Source organism: Aulonocara sp. 'chitande type north' Nkhata Bay, linkage group LG15 (assembly GCF_057382095.1).
Source record: "Aulonocara sp. 'chitande type north' Nkhata Bay isolate Kocher_YH1m ecotype deep benthic linkage group LG15, A_spYH_male_GT1.1, whole genome shotgun sequence".
Taxonomy (NCBI): domain Eukaryota; kingdom Metazoa; phylum Chordata; class Actinopteri; order Cichliformes; family Cichlidae; genus Aulonocara; species Aulonocara sp. 'chitande type north' Nkhata Bay.
This window is the reverse complement of record NC_141358.1, coordinates 39973637-39996781: the sequence shown is the minus strand read 5'-3', so window position 1 is coordinate 39996781 and position 23145 is coordinate 39973637. Positions and strand designations below refer to the sequence as shown.

Below are 23145 nucleotides of genomic sequence, written 5' to 3'. Positions count from 1 at the left end.
TATAGAGCTTAGTGGGACTGAACCATCATCACATTAATTGACTACATCTGTAATGCACTAGCTGTGACCAGTCACACTGCCTTCCATTTACCATAATTAAGCCACAGCAGTTTCACCTGGATTCTATGATTAAATATAGACTGACATCATGTCTCATTCCTGTTGTGAATGATTCCAATTTGCTCTCATATCCCAAGTCTTCACTGCCTCTTTTATCTGCTCTGTGTACTCACAGTTCAGTGATATTGAACTCGCTGTGGGTTGTATTTATGCTGTGTCAATACTGAAATAAATGCGAGGTCGTCATTTTTCAAAGCGGTTAACTGGAGGCATTGAAAAGTCAGACGCTTTTTTTTTTTAACATCATGTGACTAACCGAGCATAGATGACCCATTCTGCATCAATTTGCTTACCAGGAAAGCTACACTTGTTAGTAGCATTGGAAAATCTGACATCAGACAGATTACAACAGCCTCATTTAATACTAGACAAATCATCCTCAGCGTTTACAAGAATTCTCCAAACAATTCAAGCAAACCTGCCTTAATTTATCTCTCAAATGTAAATACTTTTGTCAGTGAACAAAGCAAACTATCTTTACATCATTGTTTACAGTCACGATTAGTCACGTTGTCAATACAACAGTTTCTTCAAGTATTTTCTGATGTTGACTGCAGGTAAGGTTTTGTAGACAGTAATTGAAAAAGTTGTTGAAGAGCAAAAAGCTGCACTTTTTTCTGTGTGGCTTATATCAGTTTCAACAAAGTTACACATTTCTGTATAAGAGACTGATTGCAAGAGACTGTAAAAGACTCACATTTCCACTTTTATATTGTTTTATACTGTAAATTGTTGACAGCGTACGTCACTGCAAAAAAGGAAAAAGGCTGTACTCTTACAACAGTCCATAGCAGAAAAAAGCATCACAGCGAAACCTGCAGTAGCTGGATGGGACAAAAGATTCTTTCAGTGCCGTTCTGCAAAGGAAAATAAACGTTGTGTGGATGGGAACCTGTGGGTCAAACGATAGCATCATCTGGAGGTGCAGAAAGACTGCGCTCTAACAAGCTATACAGCACTGCAGGTACAGTTCTGACTCAAGAAAGCACTTTCCTATGTTTTCAATTTAAATTTTGAAGTGTTGTAAATGCTTTTTTTAAATATTTACTTCACGGCAGATGGTTTCCTGTCCCTGACCCTGGTTCTGCTAGAGCAGGGGTAGGCAACTCCAGCCCTCACGTGCCCGGTGTCCTGCAGATTTTAGCTATGACCCTCGGTCAACACACCTGAATCAAATGATTAGTTCACATGTGTCCAACTCCAAGGCTCGAGGGCCGGTGTCCTGCAGGCCACTGGAGAACTTCAAGACATGTTGAGGAGGTAATTTAGCCTTTGAATCAGCTGTGTTGGATCAAGGACACATCTAAAACCTGCATGACTCCGACCCTCGAGGCCTGCAGTTGCCCACCTCTGTGCTAGAGGTTCCTTCCTGTTAAAAGGGAGTTTTTCACTACCACTGTTGCCAAGTGCTTCCTGATATTGGCTGATCCGATCTGTTGGGGCTTTCTCTGTATTATTGTAGGATCTTTACCTTACAATATGAAGCACCTCGGGGGTCACTGTTGTGATTTATTGCTATATAAATAAAACATAATTGAATGCAAATGAATTGAAAAATATGTAAGCTTCATGCTTAACATTTTTTCTTTTTTCTTCTAATGTAATCGACCTCCTGTAGAGGCAGGGAAGTGAGTGATTGTGGAAAAAAGCTCTTTCCTGTGGAAACTACAGCATTTCGTAATATGTAGCAGCAGTACTTGGCCTTGTGGGTCACTGCTTTTGATTTCATTGCCTTATTAAAGACACTAGTGCATACCGTGGATTTCTAAGCCCTGTGTGTCTTTAATACCAAGTATAGTGAAATGCAATGAACGAAGCTGTGGAATAAGGGCAGTGTTGAGGTCAAGCATAGAGCCGGAGGGTGTGTGTGTGTCTCTGTAGTATGGAAGCTTGCATTTCTTTATAGTATATATGTTGTTAATTAAGTTTATTTATATTGGTCATTTCTAAAGCGCAGCTCTCAGAGTCTTCACAATAAAAAACAAGCATCAGATAACTCTAATCATCAAGCCAAAATGCAACCGCTAATGGGCCGCAATGATCCACGAGAGCTGTGTTTGCAACAAGTAGACATTCATTTTAATGACTATACCTGGTTTTAGCGGTGTCATGTGGGTAATACTAACACACATGCAAGCAATTTTATATGAAAAAAGCAAACATTCTGCCTTCTTTATGATCAATTAGATACTATAAAGCAGTCTGAAAACTCAGATAGCAATGATAATTAGGGTATATGGGGAAATTATTATGATTCAGCTGCCCCAAATTAATTGGCAGATTGCATCATTTTTAACTCTATATTACAATGACAGTTGGAAGGGTTTTCAGAGCTGACAAAACTTATCCACTGTGCAGTCTGTCTCTGCCTTCTGAAACTCTTTCAAATTTAAATTAAAATGACTGCGCTATTACAGCTTTTCTCGGTGGCTTTGATGCATTTCAAATGATCAAAACTGCTCGTTAAATCATCTAGTCACTTGTGCACATCATAAAAGCACGTTCTCATTCTTTTGAACAAATTGCCAAATGCAAATGCTGAGAACGATCAAAAAATATACTAAGAAAAATACACGATATGACCAGTAAAGCAATTGTCACGTTCTGGCTTTGCTTCCGTTCAGTAAGTCCACTTAATAGATGGAAACATTAACAATACTATGTAGTTAAAAATGACTTCAATTTGTGTATTAATCTCTTTGTTCAAATACAAGCTGTACATGTATCATCAGGCCAAGGTGCCACACAGATATGTAAGCTATCTTAGATGATTAGCTTACTACTGAAAGCCACCCACTGCTTATATTCAGCAGCTAATGCCTCTTCCCTTGTAATATTGTTGACATTGGGACTTTGTAGCATACCATGTCTCTCAATCTAATGGATTGCTATTTATCTTTTGCTATGAGAGATATGCCCGAGTGAAATTAGAAAACGGCAGTGTGTTATTTAAAATAAAAACCGGTTTGCAATCTTTGCACGAGTAATTTAATAGCACATGGAAATACTGTGCATTGCATCCTGGTACTGTAACCTTGTCTAGACAAAATCACATTTTTATTACATCAGACGTGCTCTCCACCATTTGATTACTATATTGACACACTCTGCTGCACACCCTCTCGCACATTAGTGGGATTAAGTCAAAAACGAAACAAAGGCGGTGCACCCACTGAAGATTCCTCTTCACTTGTGTCCCAGCCGCTTACCATCCAGCTCCACAAAATTAGAGCCCTTTGTGTGATGTCTCCATCCATGTGCTCTCTTGGCACACTAACTGGTGTGGTTTTTCAGACACATTCAGTGCTTATTTATGGATTGTTTTCTCAAACGCTGGCCCTTTTATTTATTTATTTTGCAGTTGTTTGTGTTGCCACAATATCTTTGCCAAGACTCTTGGACTTCATTGTTGCCACCACGACAGTGTGAGGAGAGACAAGAAAACTTATTATCGACAGTTCCTTCGGTTTCAAGTGTTTTGACACAGTGGTTTGCAGATAAAAAGAAAAAAATGCCCACCAGGGTTGGAGAATGTGGCATTACATATAAAATCCAGCTCACTTGCAGGCAGCACCGAATGGCAGCTGTTCTGGAACACAAGTTGTCTTTATTCCGACTCCTCTCTTATAAGATCTGGCTAAATCGGGGTTAAATCTCTGTGGTTTTCTGTATGGTACACTGTGCTCAGTTTAACTTGACTGTGTGCTCTGTTTGAATCCCATGCCTTCTGAGTCTGGCCACACATCTTCCATCCCAAACCACCATTACCAGGCTGAAAGGTTCTGTATAAATAGATTTCACACTGAGCACCACTGGGTTGGAAATTAATTGTTGTCTGGGGAAAAATCTACCACAGTTTCTCTTATATGTACACAGAGCAGCCTGCTGAGATATTTTAACCATTTGTTACACGCACACTCACAAGCTAAATGATCTAAACAGTCTTATAGGTGTGATTTTAATCGAAACAGAACGTGTCTTTGCTGTCAGTTGGAGCTTATTGGCCGTGATTATCAATAATTGGACAGATTTTTCCATTACGTTGTTTTAAGTGGCCGGTTTAACATGTTAAATAGAGCTTCAGATTATGCTATTTTCAGTGTCGATTAGCCGAGTCGTCATTTTCATATTTCATCTTCCAGTGAAATTGTGGTTATATATAAACGATGTATTCATACATAAAGAAGCACAAACATAAGCACACATACTGAGAAACAGGTTCCAGATGAGTGCTAAATAAATGGCGGCAATGATTAATTGGTTATTAAAATAGTTGTTCATTAATTTTGTTTCCATCAGTGACTCAACTATTCATTCTAACGACAGCATTAAATAAAACAATGAGTGGCTTACCCATAATGCTGGCTGAGATAAACTTCATTTACATTCATTCGCTTTGGCTAAAAGTGTGTCATAGCCTTGAACACTTTCCAGCATTTGCTGCTTTGCCTTTCTGTCTTTCAGCTTACATCCTTCAGATATAAAATGATTAAGAATTCCCACATTTATGCCACTAATGTATTTATTCCTGATGGCTGTATCCGAATTGTTCTGGAAACCATATTATTCTGTGTCGCTCTACTTTTCTCCGCGTTATTATTAATGCAGTTTCTAGCATCAGAAATTAGCCGAGTGAGTCTATCTCTGTTAGCCTATTTTAATTTGAGTGTTGAGTGGACATCTTTGTGTGGATTTGCATGTTTAAAGTGGGCCATGCCACTGTTGTTATGCCAGTAAAGCACTGACATGTGCATTGAGCCATCAAATCTGTCTGTCTTCAGGGACAGCTCTAACTGCATTGCGTGGGGTTGAGCAAACGATGAGCGGATGACTGGGAATACACCATTATTACCTACCGCTGTATCAATATAAATAGATCAATGCTCTGCTGGTCCGCTGCTATTTTAGGATGCAAGGAAGGTAATCAGGAGTTCAATGCAATATCTAATTGTATTGCATCTTCTACTCAGACTTAAACTTACAAATAATTTGCTACAAATGAGGCCTTTCCACCCACTAACCACAGGCAGCACAAAATGCCTTACGCATGCGCGTACGTGTTTGTATTCTGTGTAGACATGGTGGTAAGTAGTTTGCCTCTATTCTTCTATTTCCAGCCAAGAAGTATGACAGTGGCGAAAATCTTAACATCACTGGGATCACAAAGGACCAGGCTGGAGACTACGAATGCAGCGCTTTAAATGACATTGCCTCTCCCGACACCAAAAGAGTAAAAGTCACAGTCAACTGTAAGTACATCTCCTTCTTCTTCCTTGGGTTCCCGTGTTTTTTTGTGCACCGGCCTTGCAGATCCACGATCCCTGACGATGCACTTCAAGAAAGTATACTATCCAGAAGTTTGAGAAAGTCGAGAGCTAAAGAAGTTTCTTAATATTTAATGCGAGAATTCCCTTTTTGTCGGTGCATGTAGATGATTAATTCACACTAAGGAAAGGTCTGACTGTTCTAAGCACTATTCCATTATGCAGGTAATGAGTCTTTCAAAAGTGTGAGGAGACAGTAATGAGGAGCCAGGGCATTAATGAATGATACTGGGCTTTAGCTGTCGTGGTCACATAGAAACCACCACTTGTAAGTAGAAGCAGAATTCGGGTGCTTGACTATTATTGCCATTCCCTTTTCTTTCAGAAGTGCTCCTTTGCTTCACTGTTATTCATTGAAGTTTCTGTATAGATGCCCTCTGCTAAATCTCACTTTTGGAAAAGCTTATCAAGCACTCATCGACAGCGATGTGGGGAGGGAGGGAGGGAGGGGGAAGTGAAAGAAAAAAGGCTCGTCTTGGCCCAGTTAGTGAGTCGCATCCAGAAAGCTAATCGTGCAAGTTTTCTAATTCGGGTTTTAAGAAATTGACACGTACTTTTTTATATTCATTTTCAAAACGATTTTTAATCTGTTTCTGCAGATCATCTGTATCCACCTCCATGTATTAAGACAGTGTTCATGCCCGCTTTGGTACAAAACCAAGAATTGTGGCCATTATTTCTGGGTAATGCCTGGCTCTAATGAGCTGGGTCTGAGTGAAGTTTCAGAGGCCAGTTATTTATAGCTCTACTGAGACGTGGGTTCAAGGATGAAAAGTGCTTTGACAACTGGCTGTGTCTTTATGGTACAGAACAAAGGAGATGTTCTCTGTGATTGATAAGGCATGTCATAGTCAGACGCTGAATTTTAAGCTGAGACGGCGGGGTTATGTGGGCTTAGCATTCGAACTGAGTGAATTGATTAGGAAGACTTTTCTTTGCTGTCAGACATAGTCTTCACAGTTTGAGCCCCTGAGCCATAGTTGGGGTGGGAGCGTGTTGTATTTGGTCAAGTGCTCAGGCCTGCTGGACAGTTATCTCAGGCTGCTTCCGCCATTGATTCGCTCGTTGCTATTGATCTATACCGCAGACGACAATGATCCAGATATCTGTCTGTGACTCCTTTGATCTTATTGTATAAATTGGTTTCTGAGAACTATTTATAAATTTCCCTTTGATCTGATATTTTACATAATCCTTCAGTACAGCAGATATTGAGTTGCTCCGCTTCACAAATAGAAAGTGTCTCTATTACAAAAGAGTTAAACGTATGGACCAAAAACTCTCGCACATTACATCAGCCTGCAGGGTAATGAATAATTAGTTTTTGTAACACAGCCAGCCTAACTGCAACACCTTTATGGAATATGCTATAAAAATGAAAAATGTAAAGGAGACAGTTTGTTGGACAGTGTTATCAAAAGCAGCAGGAGGATGTTGAGCGATTACTTTGAAATGAGATTTTTAGAGTCGATGTCAGTTGAAAGCCATTATCTCCAAAGTGTTTCTTTTCAGGAATGAAGTAACACAGCCTTCAGTGAGGTCGATGATAATTCATTTTTGAAATAATCCAATGGGTCTTAAAAGGGGTTTTTTTTTTGTGCGCTAGCGAAGTGGGAAAAATATCACCTTTTATAAAGTGGCACGCAGTCCTTAAATTTAGGTGAAGTATCGTTAAAGATCCAGATGCTATAAAGTCATTGCCGAATGACCAATTAAGAAGAGGCTCCACAGTCGCCCCTTTCTCTTAATATAAAATACACAAAAAACTTTCATGTAATTTAGGAAAGGAGGCATACCCTGCACGAGCTGTCTTAAGAAAAATGAGCTTGTGGATTTGTTTTTCCACTTTACATGTGCAGTACCATGGCAGTGTGTTTGGGATCATTGTCAACAGTACAAGTGCATCTGCGAACAGAGAAACCTTTGTGCATTTCCAGTATTTTTTGACCAAACACCAACAAAATATTAGAGAAATGCTTTTAACTTTTCACACATTCGGACTCGTAATGCTGGCATCGTCACACCTCAGTGGCGGTGCATCTTACCCCCCAAAAAACCTAAAGTATTTATGATTTTTTTGCAAGTTTCACATTCTCAAACCCATCAGGTGGGCCAGTTCAGAGATTTTGCTGGGCCCGTTATGGCTCTCGGGCCATTGGTTTTGCACCACTGATTTAGAGAGACAGCTTGATGGGCATCCGCCGTACACATGAAATATCTGATAGAGCTCTTGTGTGACATGTATACACATTTTCATTCATAATTTGTGTGCAGTAAGACTAGAAGGTGTCTGATAAGTGTTTGAGCAGGCGCTGTACATCTTTGGGGCCACCCTTTCAGTTATAAATAATGGATTTCATAATTATTAACATGCTGTTTGAGCTACTGCAAACACTGTCAGATTTTTCTAGCCTCACAAGCATTTCACACACGAAAGGTCCTGTGTTTTATTACGGCTGTTTAGCATTCAAGGTGCTGAATAGGTAACAGAGAAGAAGCAAAAAATGCAGCTGACGTTAAAGAGGCAGGACTTTGTTTGTCGGCTTCCTCAAATGGGACTGAAAAGTTCTTCAATATTTTGTGCCCTGTAGCTTCAAATAGTCAGCGACTGTTTTCAGAGCATTTTGTCAGTATGCTTTTCATGCTTGTATTTTTCATCAAAGTTGCCTCTTCCCTTTTCTCTCTGCATGGTGACTGGTGACACATGTGCTCATCTCTAAAGATAAGGAAGCAGAATGAATGAATTAAAGTTGTCCATTGGAGCGACTGATTTGGCCACAGCAGGCAGAGCTTTAGCCAGCTGGTGGCCACTCTTCACTGCCTCCTCTCCTCACTGGCACACTTCTCCTCCTGTGAAGTAAAAAGAGAAGCATTTGGATTGTGTCCCAATCTACTGTATCATTCATGCTCTGCTGTCACACATCAGGCTGTATTCACCAGGCACCCAGGAGTGTGGGCTATTGATGAGGGGCTGAGCGTATTAAAATCTGTATTAAGATAAAGACATTAGCTGACATGGAAACTCAAACAAGAGAGAATAATTATGCAGCAAGAAGCAAGAAATTAACTTTATTAAAAATATTACACTGCATGGACACGTGCTCATACAGCTGTTTTACAGCTGTATGTCTCACAAAAGAAGCCTGCTAATTTTGTGAAGGCCCTCCTGGGAGACTGTGCAGGTGTCAGTTTAACTCTCTAACTTAAACAGTACACAGCACAGAAATTCAAATATTCTTTTTGCTTTTTTATTAAGTCACTCAACACTGAACTATGAATCATCCGAGCATAAAAAACATACCTGACTCTAAGAAGTGTTTCTAAGAAGCCGTTCTTAAGGGAAACAGGACGAAAAGCTGAGGTTTGCCAAATTACACAAGAACTAGAATGAAAATCAATGACAGCAGGTCTGATGGAGTCATGAATACTAATATTCGGTTCAAATAGTCAGAAGTGGGTGTCTGCAGCCATCTGCAAAACACAGTGGGGGCTCTGTTTGGTTTGGAGCTGCATTTCAGCCAGTGGTGTCGGGGATCATGTCAAAACTAAAAGAATTATGAATGCAGAAACGCACAGACAGATTTGGATTCGCCCTGCGATGCCATCTGGAAGCCATTTCATTGGCAGCAGCTTTAATTTCAGAATGACAATGATCCCAAACACACTGCCAAAGTCGCCAAAGCACACCTTTTACAATACTGGCAGTAGAAAAAAGAAAAACGCACAATGGAACATTACAAATCATGGATTGGCCTCCCCTGAACTCTGGATTTTCGATCATCTTGACAAAGAACAAAGCAAAAGGCAGCCAGCATCCAAATAAGAGCTTTGAATGTTCTTCAAAAAGCTGAACTATCTGTGAAGACTACTTAAAGAAATGACGAAAAAGCTTCTTAGCAAAACACAAAGAAATGAGAGGTGGAGTAACAGAAAGGGCGCAGCGTTATCGTTCGATATTGTTAACGGTGTAAGCGGCTATCGTGGCGTGCTTTGACCCCATTATGGTATCACCACTGATCCTCTTTTTTCTTGCTAACAGCAGTTAAATGAAATGAATTCATATTCATCAGTTAGTGAAGTCTGTAGTATTTTTTCCTTCATCATTCTAATAAGACAGCATAGGATTGAGTGACACTGACATTTCAAGGGTTAACAGTCTAATTAAATACATGTCCAGACAATTTTGTTCAAAACAATGGCGTTTTTCAAAGCTGTGGGTATAGCTGACCTCTGGGCTAATTGCAGATTAGGGCCAATAATTAAAATAAGCAAACCAAGGTAATGAAAATAAAATTAAGCTCGAACATATTTGCAGTTTTAATAACACCGGGCCACTAAGCCTGCCATTTGGTTCTCTATGATAGGAGGAGTTAGAGGCAGACGTTCGCAGGCATTGTCACTGCCCGAGTGTTAAGTCCAGTACATGTAACCCCAGCATGGATTTCTCTAAGGCTCAAATGTCCTACCTTCATGTGGCAGCATTAATTAAATTATGGCCTGAGAGGGCTTCTTGCCTTTATGCTCCTGGCGATAAATGAACGGCGACTGAATACTTTTATCATCTAAACCTGAATGATGGCAGTCATCCATAAGGTCGCACTAGAATCAGATTGGCTTAAAAAACCCTACTTGGCGAAAGAATATTTCAGCTGTGATTCTACCTGATGAAATTTGATCTCTGACCTACTTTTTTAAATTTACATATTCATCTTCACTGCAGGTGGGTGCCGTTACTGGCTGAAATTCTCACTGCACAGTGTGACTCAAAAGCATAAATATCACATCTAGGTGGTTGAGTCGGAGGAATGAATGAAAAGGAAACCACCGTGGAACACCTCCGCCTGAGATAAAACGCTGGTGTTTGATTAATTAATGAAGCCACCTTGTAGCAGATTGAAGGCATCCATCACTAACACTACAGATAAAACAATAACAGAAGCCTGTTTCTGTTTTAAGACGAACAATCAAAGGTGTTTGACCTCGCTTTCTAGTTTAGGGAGCTCTTTTCCTCCAGAGAGAGGTGTCGGCTCCTCTTATTGAACGAGTGAGAATACAGGGTTTGAACATCATCATGTTGCAAGATGAGATTTGACAGTTTGCACAAACTTTAGTCACACACGGAAGAAACGGAGACAGCTAACTGTCTTGTCGTGCTACGTTTTATTTGCCCGTCACTGTTTCAGTTGCTTCATCTGAAGCTGTTTGAAATATCTAGAGGGAATTTGATAGCGTGGCACAAATGTTTACATAAAGATTTTAACCCTAACTCAAAAAACTCAAGAAACATGTATTGAAACATTAATGGCTTGACGGTATATACAGATATAAGACTCAAATAATAAGAAGAAGAAGCAGCAGCACAAGATGAACTACGTACCAGGGACGGCAAGCCTCATTGACGACATCGATAAGAAGCACCTGGTGCTGCTCCGAGATGGAAGAACATTGATTGGTTACCTGAGAAGCATTGATCAGTTTGCCAATTTAGTTTTTCACCAGACAGTTGAGCGCATCCACGTGGGAAAAAAGTTTGGTGACATCCCCAGAGGAATATTCATCGTGAGAGGAGAAAATGTGGTGCTGCTTGGAGAGATAGACATGGATAAGCCCTGTGACACGGTGCTGCAGCAAGTCTCCATTGAAGAGATCTTGGAGGAGCAGCGGCTGCAGCAGCAAGCCAAACAGGAGACGGAGAAAGTCAAAATGCAGGTCCTGAAGGACCGAGGCCTGTCCATACCCAAAGCTGACAACCTAGATGAATACTAGCAGCCTAGTTGCCGTGGGCCTCTTTCTCAGTTGGCATTGAACTGACAAGTTTGAAGTTGAACCTGAGAGCGCATGGGAGCCTGACTTTTTGTTTTTAAGTGGGGAGAACATACCATTATATGGAGTCCAGCTACTGTGATGTACTGTATCAATTTAATTTGAGGTTTGTAAGGGGGGGTGTCAAGTCAAGAAAGTATAAAAAAATAAAAAAAAAACTTTTTTTTTTCTCTGAAATCACTATGTTGACAATTAAGAATCAATAGCACTTTGTATTCTTTCATCATGTGGTGAATGTTTAAATAATGTGGAACTGCTATTGAGAGGGGGGGGGGGGAGACTATGTGCTTTGCCCCATTAAAGAGTTTAATTTAAAAAAAAAAAAAAAAAAAAAAAAAAAAACAACTCAAAAAACTCTGGACAAAATTTTACAGAAAATGTCAACTTTGCAGATATCCAGATGTTTTGCAGAAGTACAATTTGGCTATTATCTGAAATAAGAAGCACGAGGAGGCGACATAGAGTCAGTTATTCATTTATTTTACGTTTATCTTCTTAAGATGAACTTAAGAAAATGAAATCAGCAGGGTTCTTTTAGGACTCTTTTACATGCTTTTACATTGGGCTACATTCCTGTTAATTTTAGCTTATTTAATTAAATAATACGTTTAAATCATGCATATATTCACCTGACCTACATCTCTTAGAAGCTAAATATAAAGGCACTCCATTCATTATACCTCCACCATGAATGTAAATAAAGCTATAGAGAAGTACTCGACTGCTGTGAGATCCTTCTGAATTTCTCCTGAAGCTTGGGAAAAATAACTCAGCGATGCGATAACACATCTTTTCAAATTCAAATTTGTCACACACACACAACCATACACAGTATGACATGGGGGTGAAATGCTTGTAGCTGTACAATGCCCGACCATTAAATGACAGAAGAAAAGTTTTACAATATTTACAATTTACAGTTTACTACAAAAATTTACAAATTAACTTAGGAATTTACAGTAAAGAATGTGCAAATAGCAGAAGAGATTATAAAGATAAGGATTATAAATTATAGGAATTATAGGATTATAGGAAATGTGTGGTGACGTGTGTGAGAGTCCAGTCTTATAGTGGCGTGTTTGGGAGAGTCCAGTCCTACACCTGGTTCAGGCCCCGAATAGCCTGGGGGAAGAAGCTCCTCCTCATTCTCTCTGTTTTGGCCTTAAGGGAGCGGAAGCGCTTCCCAGACCTCAACAGTGAGAAGAGTCCATTGTTGGGATGGGAGAGGTCCATCATAGTCTTCCTAGCTTTGGACTTGCACCGCTTGGTGTAGATGGACAGCAGGTCAGGGAGCTCTGATTGAATGATGCGTTCGGCTGAGCGCACCTCTCTTTGCAGATCTCGTCTGTCCTGCTTGGTGCAGATGTTTGCCGTCAGGACGCTCTCGATGGTGCAGGAGTAGAAGTTCTTGAGCACCTTCAGTGGCAGATGGAAGTCTCTAAGTCTTCTGAGGAAGAAGAGACGCTGACGGGCTTTCTTAACCAGGGAGTTGATGTGGCAGGACCATGACAGGTCCTGAGTGATGTGGACACCCAGGTATCGGAAACTGTCCACTCTCTCCACTAGCGTGCCACTGATGATGAGGGGTTTGTAATTCCTCGCCTGCTTTGTAGTGAAGTCCATGATCAGCTCCTTAGTCTTGCTGATGTTTAGGAGGAGGTTATTTTCCTGGCACCAGGTCTCCAGGTTCCTAATCTCCTCCAGGTAGGCCGTCTCGATGTTGTCGGAGATCAGGCCCACAACAACAGCTTTGTCCGCTAAGTTGACTATTTTCTAATTTACGTTAGCAACCATTGCATTGTTTTTCCTGCACTTTACGCATTCATTATACTGTTTCTTAAGGTGTATCTTGAGGCAGCTGAAAAGTTTATTGTGTTCCTTTGCAGCGCAGACAAAACGCTTTGAATATGATTTATAATCGGTTGAGATAACTTGTGCTAAATCTGAAGTATTTCCAACAACAATGATGATCTTCTTTGAGGGACAAGCTCTTCTCCGTCTGCTGTGGCAGACATTAGAAGTTTGATCTCTGTCTGTCTTTTAGCATAGCTTCAGTCATCGAGTCATACGAGTCCAGGAAAGTTCAAGTTGCTCAGTGCTGGGAACAGCTGTGATTGGCACATGCTCAGGTGCCACTTGATATGCTTTTACTTTGTGTTCTGTAGCTGGAGCGTGTGTTTTTATTATTGCTCAATCGTGGTCATTAAACTGTGTCATCACGCCCTAAATTAACATTATTGGTATTTACCAAAATGATTGTAATGTTTTTGTAACGATTAACCACCAATATGTGCAAGCTCGTTATTCAAAATGATGGTTTTATAAACAGAATGTAATTATTGTCGTTCGCCATTATTTTTAAATTTACTGTTTTAAGGCACAGTAGAATTTTTGATTAAGATGTAAAACTAGTTATTTTCTTGCATTCCTGAACAGACAGATTAGTTTTAATGGTTGATGTCGTGCTTGATTTATTAATGAGCTCTCAGAGAAGTCCAGTGTGCCGCGAATAAAAATGTTGATTACATTTCAGTGAATTCAGTGAGTTTTATTTTTTAACAGGTTTTTTGACAGATTTCTAAAAAGTATTTGTGTTTTCTCTTTTTAACTAATTTGTTAAGCCCTGTATACAAAACTTTTCTCCAGGAGCCAGGAGGCTTGTCAAGTTAAAAGGCATCAATTACTAAAAGGTTGAGGTGAATGTATGTAAGAGTTTGCATGTATAATTTTTACCCTATGTGGATTAGAGAAAATGCAAAATAATTTCAAACTCGTGGACCCGGTTTGTTTGTTTTTAACCATTGAAGATGTGTGCTGTACACAGTTCAAAGAAACGATTGAAAGCCCAAAATTCCCATTATATTCATGCCCACGGTGAGCGTATACAAACTTCTGACCGCGTGTAATTTTGTATGACAGCATCCCTCGATTCAGGCTAAAGCTTTAACCAGTTCAGGTTTGTCTTCCTTTTTAATATCACTTTGGCTCCTTCGTGGCAAGCTTGCTTGTCAGAGTGAAAGCGTACCCTGTATGCTTCGGAGTTTTCCAGCCATTTTTACGCCTCCTTCCTCCTCCAGTACCCTGCAGCTGTGAATTCTGCTCACATATTCGCCATGGCTGTGATTGTAAAAAGAAGAGCACCTCGCTCTTTCCTGCTTACACTAATTGTCCAGCAAAACTGTGATCATTTTAATCACCATACACATCAGAGCTGCTGTGAGCAATTTAACCAGTGGTATTGATAGCTTTCTGAAAAAAATAAATAAATCAGAATGCAGGAGCACACTGCGAATACTTCTAATTCTTTACATCACCTGGTCTTTTGTTTGCTCCTAACCTTCCTTTCCCTCTAATACCCCAGCCGTCCAGGCCTGTTTGGAATTCAGGCCCCGGCCTGGTAGATACACCCACAACATGCTCCTCTGCTGACAGAGTGGTTGTGGGGAGTCACGACCATCTCTGATAAATAAGAGACTAAAGTTGTTTACTTGTGTTCAGTAGACACATCTTCATGACCACCCAACATTACAATGTCAAGTAATGACACTGGAGTAAACAGCTATTAGCGGCGTGTGGGCATGCTTTATTTATTTATTTATTTGATAGTTATTGAATTTACAAAGAATCATTATACACCATAACAGCTGCATAGAGGTATGCAGGATTTATTACATTTTGCAAAATGCAATGACCTACATACTGTGTGTCCATATCAGGCTCAGCGCAGCGGTGGATGGTGAGGTTGAATCAAAGGTGGAATAAACGTTCATCGCACAGTTCAATGAAAACTGGCGTCGGGAGTATTTTCAAATCAGACATGCAGTCTCCGTTGAGCGTTTGTCGACAGTTTGCCCTATCTGTTGAAATACTGTGGCTTACGATTCAAAAGAGAAGGCTTCCTAGAATTGGATTCTGATCCAATCCTAAGTAGAGTTAAAGCCAGTACCCTCAAGCTGTTTGGATGTAAATCCATCTCTCTACATCTCTCCAAAGCTCTCGTCTTGATTGCTATTTGGATTCCTTGCTGCATGAGGGGCATGAATAAATGAGCGGAAACTTGATCTTCTGCAGAATAAATGTTCTGGCTAGTACACTTCCTTTTTTTTCCTTTACTTCTAAACATTGGCATCCCATTTTAGTGACAAAATAAGTAATAATGTTGAGCGCAAGGTGAATAACATCACAGGCTTACATGAAATCGTCTATAACATGGTTATTATGTTCACACAATCGGAGATGACTTACTGCGCTCGCTCGTAACAATAGATTAATGACATTTCCGCGTGTGTCGACTGTACCATTGTCTTCATCGGAACAGCTCGCCAGCTCGTGTGTATTTAGGAAGATAGGTGAGGATTTGTGTACCTTGAGCCATTTAGTGTTAAACACAGACAATAGATTGAATCCCTGGTGTTGTCGACCCACACAGTCCTACACACTAAGCTGGTTATTTATATGCCTCGCATTGTATAAAAAGAAGGAACACAATGTTCCCTAGCTGTTCTGAATAGAAATCTTAATGAATTAATAAATCTTGGCAGTAGAACCATTCCTGACTGAGGGGGGAAAAAGCAGGACAAAGAAGCCCACAGATGGCAGTGGGGAACAGTGTCTCTGTGTGTAAGCTGACAAGTCATGCACTGATGAGTCCATTTCTTAATTGCAATGAAAACTCATTTTCAAATCTGGCTGAAGAGGTAGGGTTATTAATTGATCTTTTAATTAAAAAGCCTGCGTTCTCCGGGTTCTCTTGGCAAACAATAGTATGTAGCTAAATAAATCATATTCATCCTTGAAGCACACCAATTAATCATCAATTGTCACACGAGGATTGTTTAAGGGACGCTACTCAGCGAAGCCTTGTACATTAAGGTGTTTTGCTTTGTGAGCAAACCCTGTCCATTAATAAAGGTCACACTTGTTATGTATCTTTAAAGTGTGTGTATTTGTACAGTTTGCATAGACATTTGGAGACATCGGCTTTGTTTTGATAATGCAGATGTAATGGCTTTTGGTTCGTGATCGATCCGTAACTGCCCATTTGTCACCTGCCAGAGCCTTACACTCCTCATTTTTCTGCCATGCTTGTACTATTCCTGGACCCAACCGCTCACCCCCATCTGGTGGAGCCACCGTGACTTTAGGCATGATTTACAGCACCACCCCAGCATTCCCTAGACATTAAATTACCTGGATTATTGGGGCTTCATGGTTTTTAGTGCACTGCTTTGCATTACTCTCCAAAATCCGGATGGTGTATAGCACAATATATGATGATATAAGATATGCCAGCAAGGTAAAATTGGACTTATTGGATTGTACTGGGTTTTATGGTTGTGATCTGTCTTAACAGATCGCAGTGCCAAGGTCCAAATTGGGAGAACTTGATAATATTGATATGCATATAAAATTATAGCATTTTGCAATACCTGCAATGCTATAAGAGAGATTTTTCTATATTAGAAATCGCTGAAAGACAATTATTGGACCCAAATTGCTTTTTGAATTTGTCCATTTGCAGAAATACAACTGGCCTTCAAGAAAAGCTTTGTATTCTTAGTTACCGCTCTTGGAGTTTTGCAGCCTGTAGTGCTCGTATTGTATGCTGGCCAATGGGATGATGCATTTACATGGTTCAAGTTTTCAAATTAAGTGCAGCAAATAGAAAAATGCTTAAAAACATTTGACTTTGCCTTTGCAAATAACCAACATCAGTTCCAACTCCACACTTTTTTGAATACGCGGCATGTTGCACGACTGGATCGCTGGTATTATTATTATACTGCGCTCTGTATTTAGAGCTGTGCTGTGGAACGGATGAGCACCTGAAGTGCCTAACATTTTTAACAGCACATTTTTCAATCCTTTCATTGTCTTCGTTTGATTTTTTTATCTGAGCATTTTAACCAACTACTGATGGAGAACAGTAAACCTAATTAACTATAAAAATAGGAAATCCTTTGAGTCTAATGAAGAAAGCACAGTGTTCATTTGACAAATAGCTGATCCAGCTGGTAATATATTAAAGGGAACACAGCAAAATAATCCAGAGAGGAAATGCACATTTAGAAAAACAATTTTCCAGCAGTTTTGTGGTTTGTAGTTCAGGGTCTATCCCTGGGTCCGAATGGATGTTTAAAGATATGCACATAAGCTTGATTGGTCAGCGTACCATAAAAGCAGTGAGTGTGTGTTACATTTTTCACAGAAAGATTATTTGCTAAACACGTCTGCAATGCTCGATTCAGTCAAATCCAGATAGTCTGAACAGTGTAGGTAATCATTTTATTAGAATCGTGGTTGTTTCTCAGTTACTTTTCATAAAACCTCTCCATGCAGGGCGGCCATGAAAAAACCCTCCATGCAGGAAAAACCCTCCTGGTATAATAAGAATGAAATAAATAAAAATGTCTCTATGTGTGAGGTTTGAAGTATTGACTCACCTGACTGAGCCACCCTGTCCACTGTCCTAGTAACTGTACAACACGACAGCCGGGTCACCCTGGTGCTTTCAGAGCCTTCAGATAATCGATGGCCCCGCACAATACCACCAATGGAGGATTACGAGGACTTGCTAAGCCTCTGCTGGTCAGCATACTACATTGATTTTGTCATACTTGTTATTGGCTTATATTTCTGTGCTGCAGAGTACTGTTGCAATTTTCTCTGCTTCTTCTCATCTTTTTCTTTAAGTACATCTGTTCTGTAAAGCGCAGTGTCAGACACCAGACACTCTGATGTTACTTTATTATGTGCTTTAGAAACTTTTGTTTTCTTTTAGTTGCTGCAGGTTGTTACTGCTCCTCTGCAAAGCTGTCTTCAGGTGCAGTAACCACTAATGCTGGTTATGTTTAAATATAGCTCTGAAGTAATCTGTGATGTTTGAACAGATCTTTGAAGTTTCTGAAGCAGAAAAATTTTGAGTTTAGACCACAGACACAAGGGTACACACACCCACAGTGCACATTCACACACAACATGCACAGGCATCCAGTCAAGGTCTACTAATACCCCCCCAGCATGGGGTTGAACATTTCATGCAGTGATAAATGAAGAGGAAGAGCCCTAGCATAACCCATTGCTTGATTCACTATCTTAAGTCCTTCAGATTATTCAGCAGAGCAACAAAAGAGGGAACTAATGGTATAATTGGCACACATGCAAGGACAGAAAATCAACATACGCTAGTCCTATGAATGTGCTCATTAGGATGCAGAGGAAAGGTTGGTGGAAGGGCATCCATCATCACAGAGCACACTGTGATCTTTGTGTGCCTCTCTTACATGATTTTATGACACTTGTACAAATGATCACATGCTTCGCTTTCACCTTGCCCAAATCTGTGGCATTCCACTTCATCTATCTGCGCTGACTGTCACAGGCTGCAGGGAAAGACTGTGCATGCATTGGTTCCATGCAGCTCTTCAAACCAAGGCCGTCTCACAGAAAGTACTGAATGATCAAAGGTGAAGGATTTGTAAATCTAAGCGGATAAAACACATGAATGCTATCCTGTTCCGTAGGAGTGAACCAGATTATGTCTTCGTTGAATTTCCGTTGTTTTGGGGGAGTCCGACTGTTAGATTTGTATTGTTGATTGTCATTTATGCTTAGAAATATTTACTTATATATGCTTAGAGTTTTGTAATTAGTTGTAGATTGGTAGTGGTTTTGATCCTTGATAGTCTGCAAACTTTGTGTGTATTAGACAGCACTTTGGGAGCATGAGAGGTCATACCGTGTCTTATTGTTTTATGGTAGGATTAACGTAGTTGCGTCTGTTCTAGTCTAAGTGCTCTTTGTTTAGATGAACTGCAGGACTTCCTCACCGTGTTATCTAGGATGAACCATCTAGGGTGAGGGGGAGGCTACCCTCTTCCTGACCAAGGATGTTTGACCCTTTGATCAGCAGTCCACACACACACACACACACACACACACACACACACACACACACACACACACACACACACACACACACACACAGGCAAGGTACTCTTTGTGTGTATGTAGACGTCATATGTTAATGAACTTATGCATATTCATGTAACCTCAATAAAAGAACAGTGGTACGGGAGAACGGACGAGAGCAACTGGGGTCAAGCGAAGGAACGGTGCCTGTCCGGTTCTCTCCCGTGCACGAGAAACATGAAGAAGCTTGCCTACTTGTGTCTTGCTTTGCAGTGTAATTATATTGTCTTCAAAGTTCCAGCGGATGGGTTCAAGCTACAAACCTATCACCGACGTGCTGGGGGTTATGTTTAGAAGCTTTTTCACTCCATACTCAGGTCTCTCCAAATGCAATTGAAAGTAAAGTCTTGCAGGCTCTTGGCCAAGTCCTTCCACTGGAAAGGGGCTTTAGCTCAGACTGACAGGTAATTCTTTAAAGCTCATTGTCAGGAATATAAATAGTCCCCATCTTACTTTCAAACTTGGCTGGGCAATTTACTGCTAGCTGCAGGACTGGTCTAAAGAGCGCGAGCGTTTTCCATGTATCATATGCTTTTAATCAGAAACAGTGTGAGTGACACAAAGTAATTTTGCCCTGTCTTGTATCTGAAATGGCTGTGCATCTGCTTGGTTGTTCAGAACAGTTTTATTGTTTGTCAGGCTTTTGGAAAGTCAAGCCAAGTTTACACAATACACAATGTCAGATTGAGCTCTGTGTGATAGTGTGATTGGTTTTTCCTGTTTCTTTGCCTCAGTGTTCAGTGAAGAAGCAGGCGATCTATGAAGGTAAGCTGTCATAAAAATACCAGTGGGTTTAAGCCACTGTGTGCATTCAGCTGGGACCAGTTTAGCGTTGTCTAAAGGTGCCATTTTATTTACCCATCACAGTTTAAGCATTAATTGAATTAATATTATAACATTAAGCAGAGTATAATACAATCTTAATCATTCATCTGATGAGTTGGCTGTTTATTTTACCCTTTGATCTCCACTTGGTAAAATTGAGTCAAATGCATTGAACTAAACCTAATAGCTAATGCTGTTTGAATATTATAATGCTCATCTAAATGTTTTACATACCAAATAAGAAAGCACAGGACAGTTACAGTTGTATTATTGATTCAGTCCCAGTAATCCCACTTTGCGTGTGCAGTGGAGTTCAGGAGTCCCGGCACATTACGCCCACTCACTCGCTTTGAATCCACTCGACAATTACCTACACATGGACTTACTGTGCTTGGCCATTAATTGGATTTTAATGTCAGTCATTATTTTGACTTCCACCTAAGAAGAAAACAAAGTGATTGGCATAAAATGCTTACACTCCCCCGTTTGTTTTTCTTTTTTCCCACTGTTACAGCCGTGCACTTTTACAACCCCCTAAAAGCTCAAACTCACTGGTTAGTTTCAGCTCAAGCCTTCGACTGAAGGAGACTCTTTGGTCAAAAAGCTCAATATCAAGGAAGCAGAACTCGCAGGGCTTCCAAAGGTGAACCTGTCCAAGTATTTTTTTTAACAGTTGCCTGCAGCTGCTTAAAAAATTCACATACACCACTGACCAGAATAACCTGGAATTTTGCTATAAGCGGGCAGCCTTATGGACTGCTGTGCACTGGGGGACCCTGGCAGGTTAAAGACCATTTAATGTTCGATCCAGCTGTGTGGGACAGCTGGATCGCATTACCCCCTTAAAGCCTGAAATATGAAATAATTGCCAGAAAATTTTTGAAAATGAAGAATTTATTGAACCATCTGACAAATTGGTTTAAAAATGATTTATATTTTAATTTCCATATATGATTTTATATTTTGTATCATATTTGCTACATCTGACTTCTTTTTTTAAATTGCTTAAAAATATGTTTTGCAATTTATTTCGTTTTTTTAAAGAGGGGGTGGGGGCGGGGGGGATGTTACACTGATGATGTAGAAGTCTCACAAAAACCTGCATGTATCAAATATGATGCGTGCACCTCTACAGGCTGATGTCTTGAAACGTCCAGGACTGCAGTGCATCAGTGAAAACAGCTTCTGACACATGCAACAACGTTTTGAGAGTGTCAAGAAAATACAACTTGTGCTTTCAAGTTTAAAGACCATCCGACTGGAGAAATCTACCAAACCCAAACTGACTTGCATACCTGTAAAAAAAAAGTTAAACTGATGGTATATTCATGGTGACATTATTGGGCCGTTATTTAATTTTTCATTCATTTTGGTATCACTGATCGTAGCTGTGGTCTGGTCTGCACTTGTGTTGGTTTTCTTATTCACTGTGTGACCTCTTAAACACGATGGCCCATCTCCCGAGTTTAACCTGTAGTTACATTTTAGATGAAATTTGAAATGGCCTTTTTGTTTTTGGTCTACCACTTTAATTATGTTGTCAATCTATAAAACATAAACACATTACATTATTTCAAGGCTCTGTTGCTTGAAGTGGAGAAGGACTGGGTTGCTTTAAAAGCCATCGCTGCCTACATGACACTGGCAAAGAGATTAACACCACACTTCAGCACATGAAAGGAGTCTGATTTTGCATTCACTGAACCTGCCTCTGCCATTGAGTCTTTGAACTTCCATTAAGCCATTTATCACCATGCAGTGCAATTTATTTGAGTTTCCTAACACAGGGGATGGGTGCCCTCTCTCCTCTCCAAATATGCCGTTGTAGATTTTGAATGTTGAGCTTACACCGCGCAATGTCTGCACTGACCAGGGTGTCAGCAGTTGTCAAGTGCAGCCACCCTTTGCCATCAAAATAAGAGCATTCACCGCTGTTCTTATGCAAAGGGCTCATGGTAATGTTGTGGGTAATCTTGCTAAGATGTCTTCTTTTTATTTTTTGTTTTCTTCAGTTGCCCCATCTATCCACGACATAAAGAGCCATGGAGTCGGTCTGGGACGCACAGCCCTGCTAAGATGTGAGGCTGCTGCAATGCCTTCTCCAACATTTGAGTGGTACAAGGGTGAAAAAAGGTGAGTTCGGATTGTTTACCCCTGCATACCCGCATAGACCTTTTTTCATACCAGATTTCTTCTGCATGTCATTGAACTACAGGAACATGTGTAATCAATAAAGGAGGAAAATCACTGCCTTGCATTTAGGTGAACTTACAAGCCTCTGGTATTGTGCACGCTGTTTCACCGTGACTCTCGATGGAGCTGAGGCATTGTTAACGAAATTAGTTTCGTGTGTCCTTTTCTTGCTATGACAAGTCGACACGCCATGAAAAATGGGCCGGTAGACACAAATATAAAGAAATCCGTATGATTACCCGGGAATACTTTTTTCCCGCGGAAGTCTAAAGTCCACATCTAAATATCAAATTTTTACTGCAATCGTTCACGCTGACATTTGACAATAACGCTTGTGTTATTAGGTCACACCTTCACTTGATAGAAAATGTATTACTTCTGCTTGTTTGCTTTTTTTCCAGAGACAGTGCATTTGTTTGTTCTGCCATCCATCCAGCCTCTGGGGAGAGCGCACAAAAATGTTCCAGCGAGAGTCATTTGTGCCTTGTCCTCACCTTGCATCCTAATAAAATGTTTGCTGGCAACTGGCTTAAATCATTCGCGACACATACATCAATCAGTCTAGATTCAAGTGTCAGTTCTTGAATTTAAAAACCAAATTACCCCTATTACCCGTCATTTACCCACTCCTGGTGAGCACAATTTCAATCATCAGCTCACACTGTGCTAATTGTAATTATAGGGTGGATTCAATTTATTCAAATTGCTAAGGAGGCAAGTTGGCGTGATTCTAGTCTTTACTTAATTCAAGGACTTGTTCTTTCTGTGACTTCTTACATGGCTAAATGTTGATTTCTTATTTACTCCTCATTATGAGCAGGACATTAGTATCGGGACTTAAGCATGGAGCACGTGTAGCTGCTGTACAGCATTAACGCTGCCTTTTTCA

General features: G+C 40.3%; 2 protein-coding genes across 4 annotated transcripts in view; both read left to right on the top strand.

Moving 5' to 3' along the window:
- The window catches only part of negr1 (neuronal growth regulator 1), a 177525-nt gene that overhangs the window by 104189 nt on the left and 50191 nt on the right, over positions 1-23145 (top strand). For all 3 annotated transcript variants that reach the window (XM_086263406.1, XM_086263407.1, XM_086263408.1), the window contains exons 4-5: positions 5238-5369; positions 22076-22196. In XM_086263406.1, coding sequence (XP_086119532.1) covers positions 5238-5369; positions 22076-22196 — 253 coding nt within the window. The remainder of the gene's footprint in view (positions 1-5237; positions 5370-22075; positions 22197-23145) is intronic.
- Positions 10743-11397, top strand: LOC147313677 (U6 snRNA-associated Sm-like protein LSm1). The gene has a single exon (XM_086263409.1). It carries the CDS (start codon positions 10809-10811, stop codon positions 11208-11210), a length of 402 nt encoding a protein of 133 aa, XP_086119535.1. The 5' UTR covers positions 10743-10808; the 3' UTR covers positions 11211-11397.

What these genes read in the sequence shown, in the direction of transcription:
- LOC147313677 (XM_086263409.1), top strand. Translation starts at nt 10,809, where the DNA reads ATGAACTACGTACCAGGGACGGCAAGCCTCATTGACGACATCGATAAG.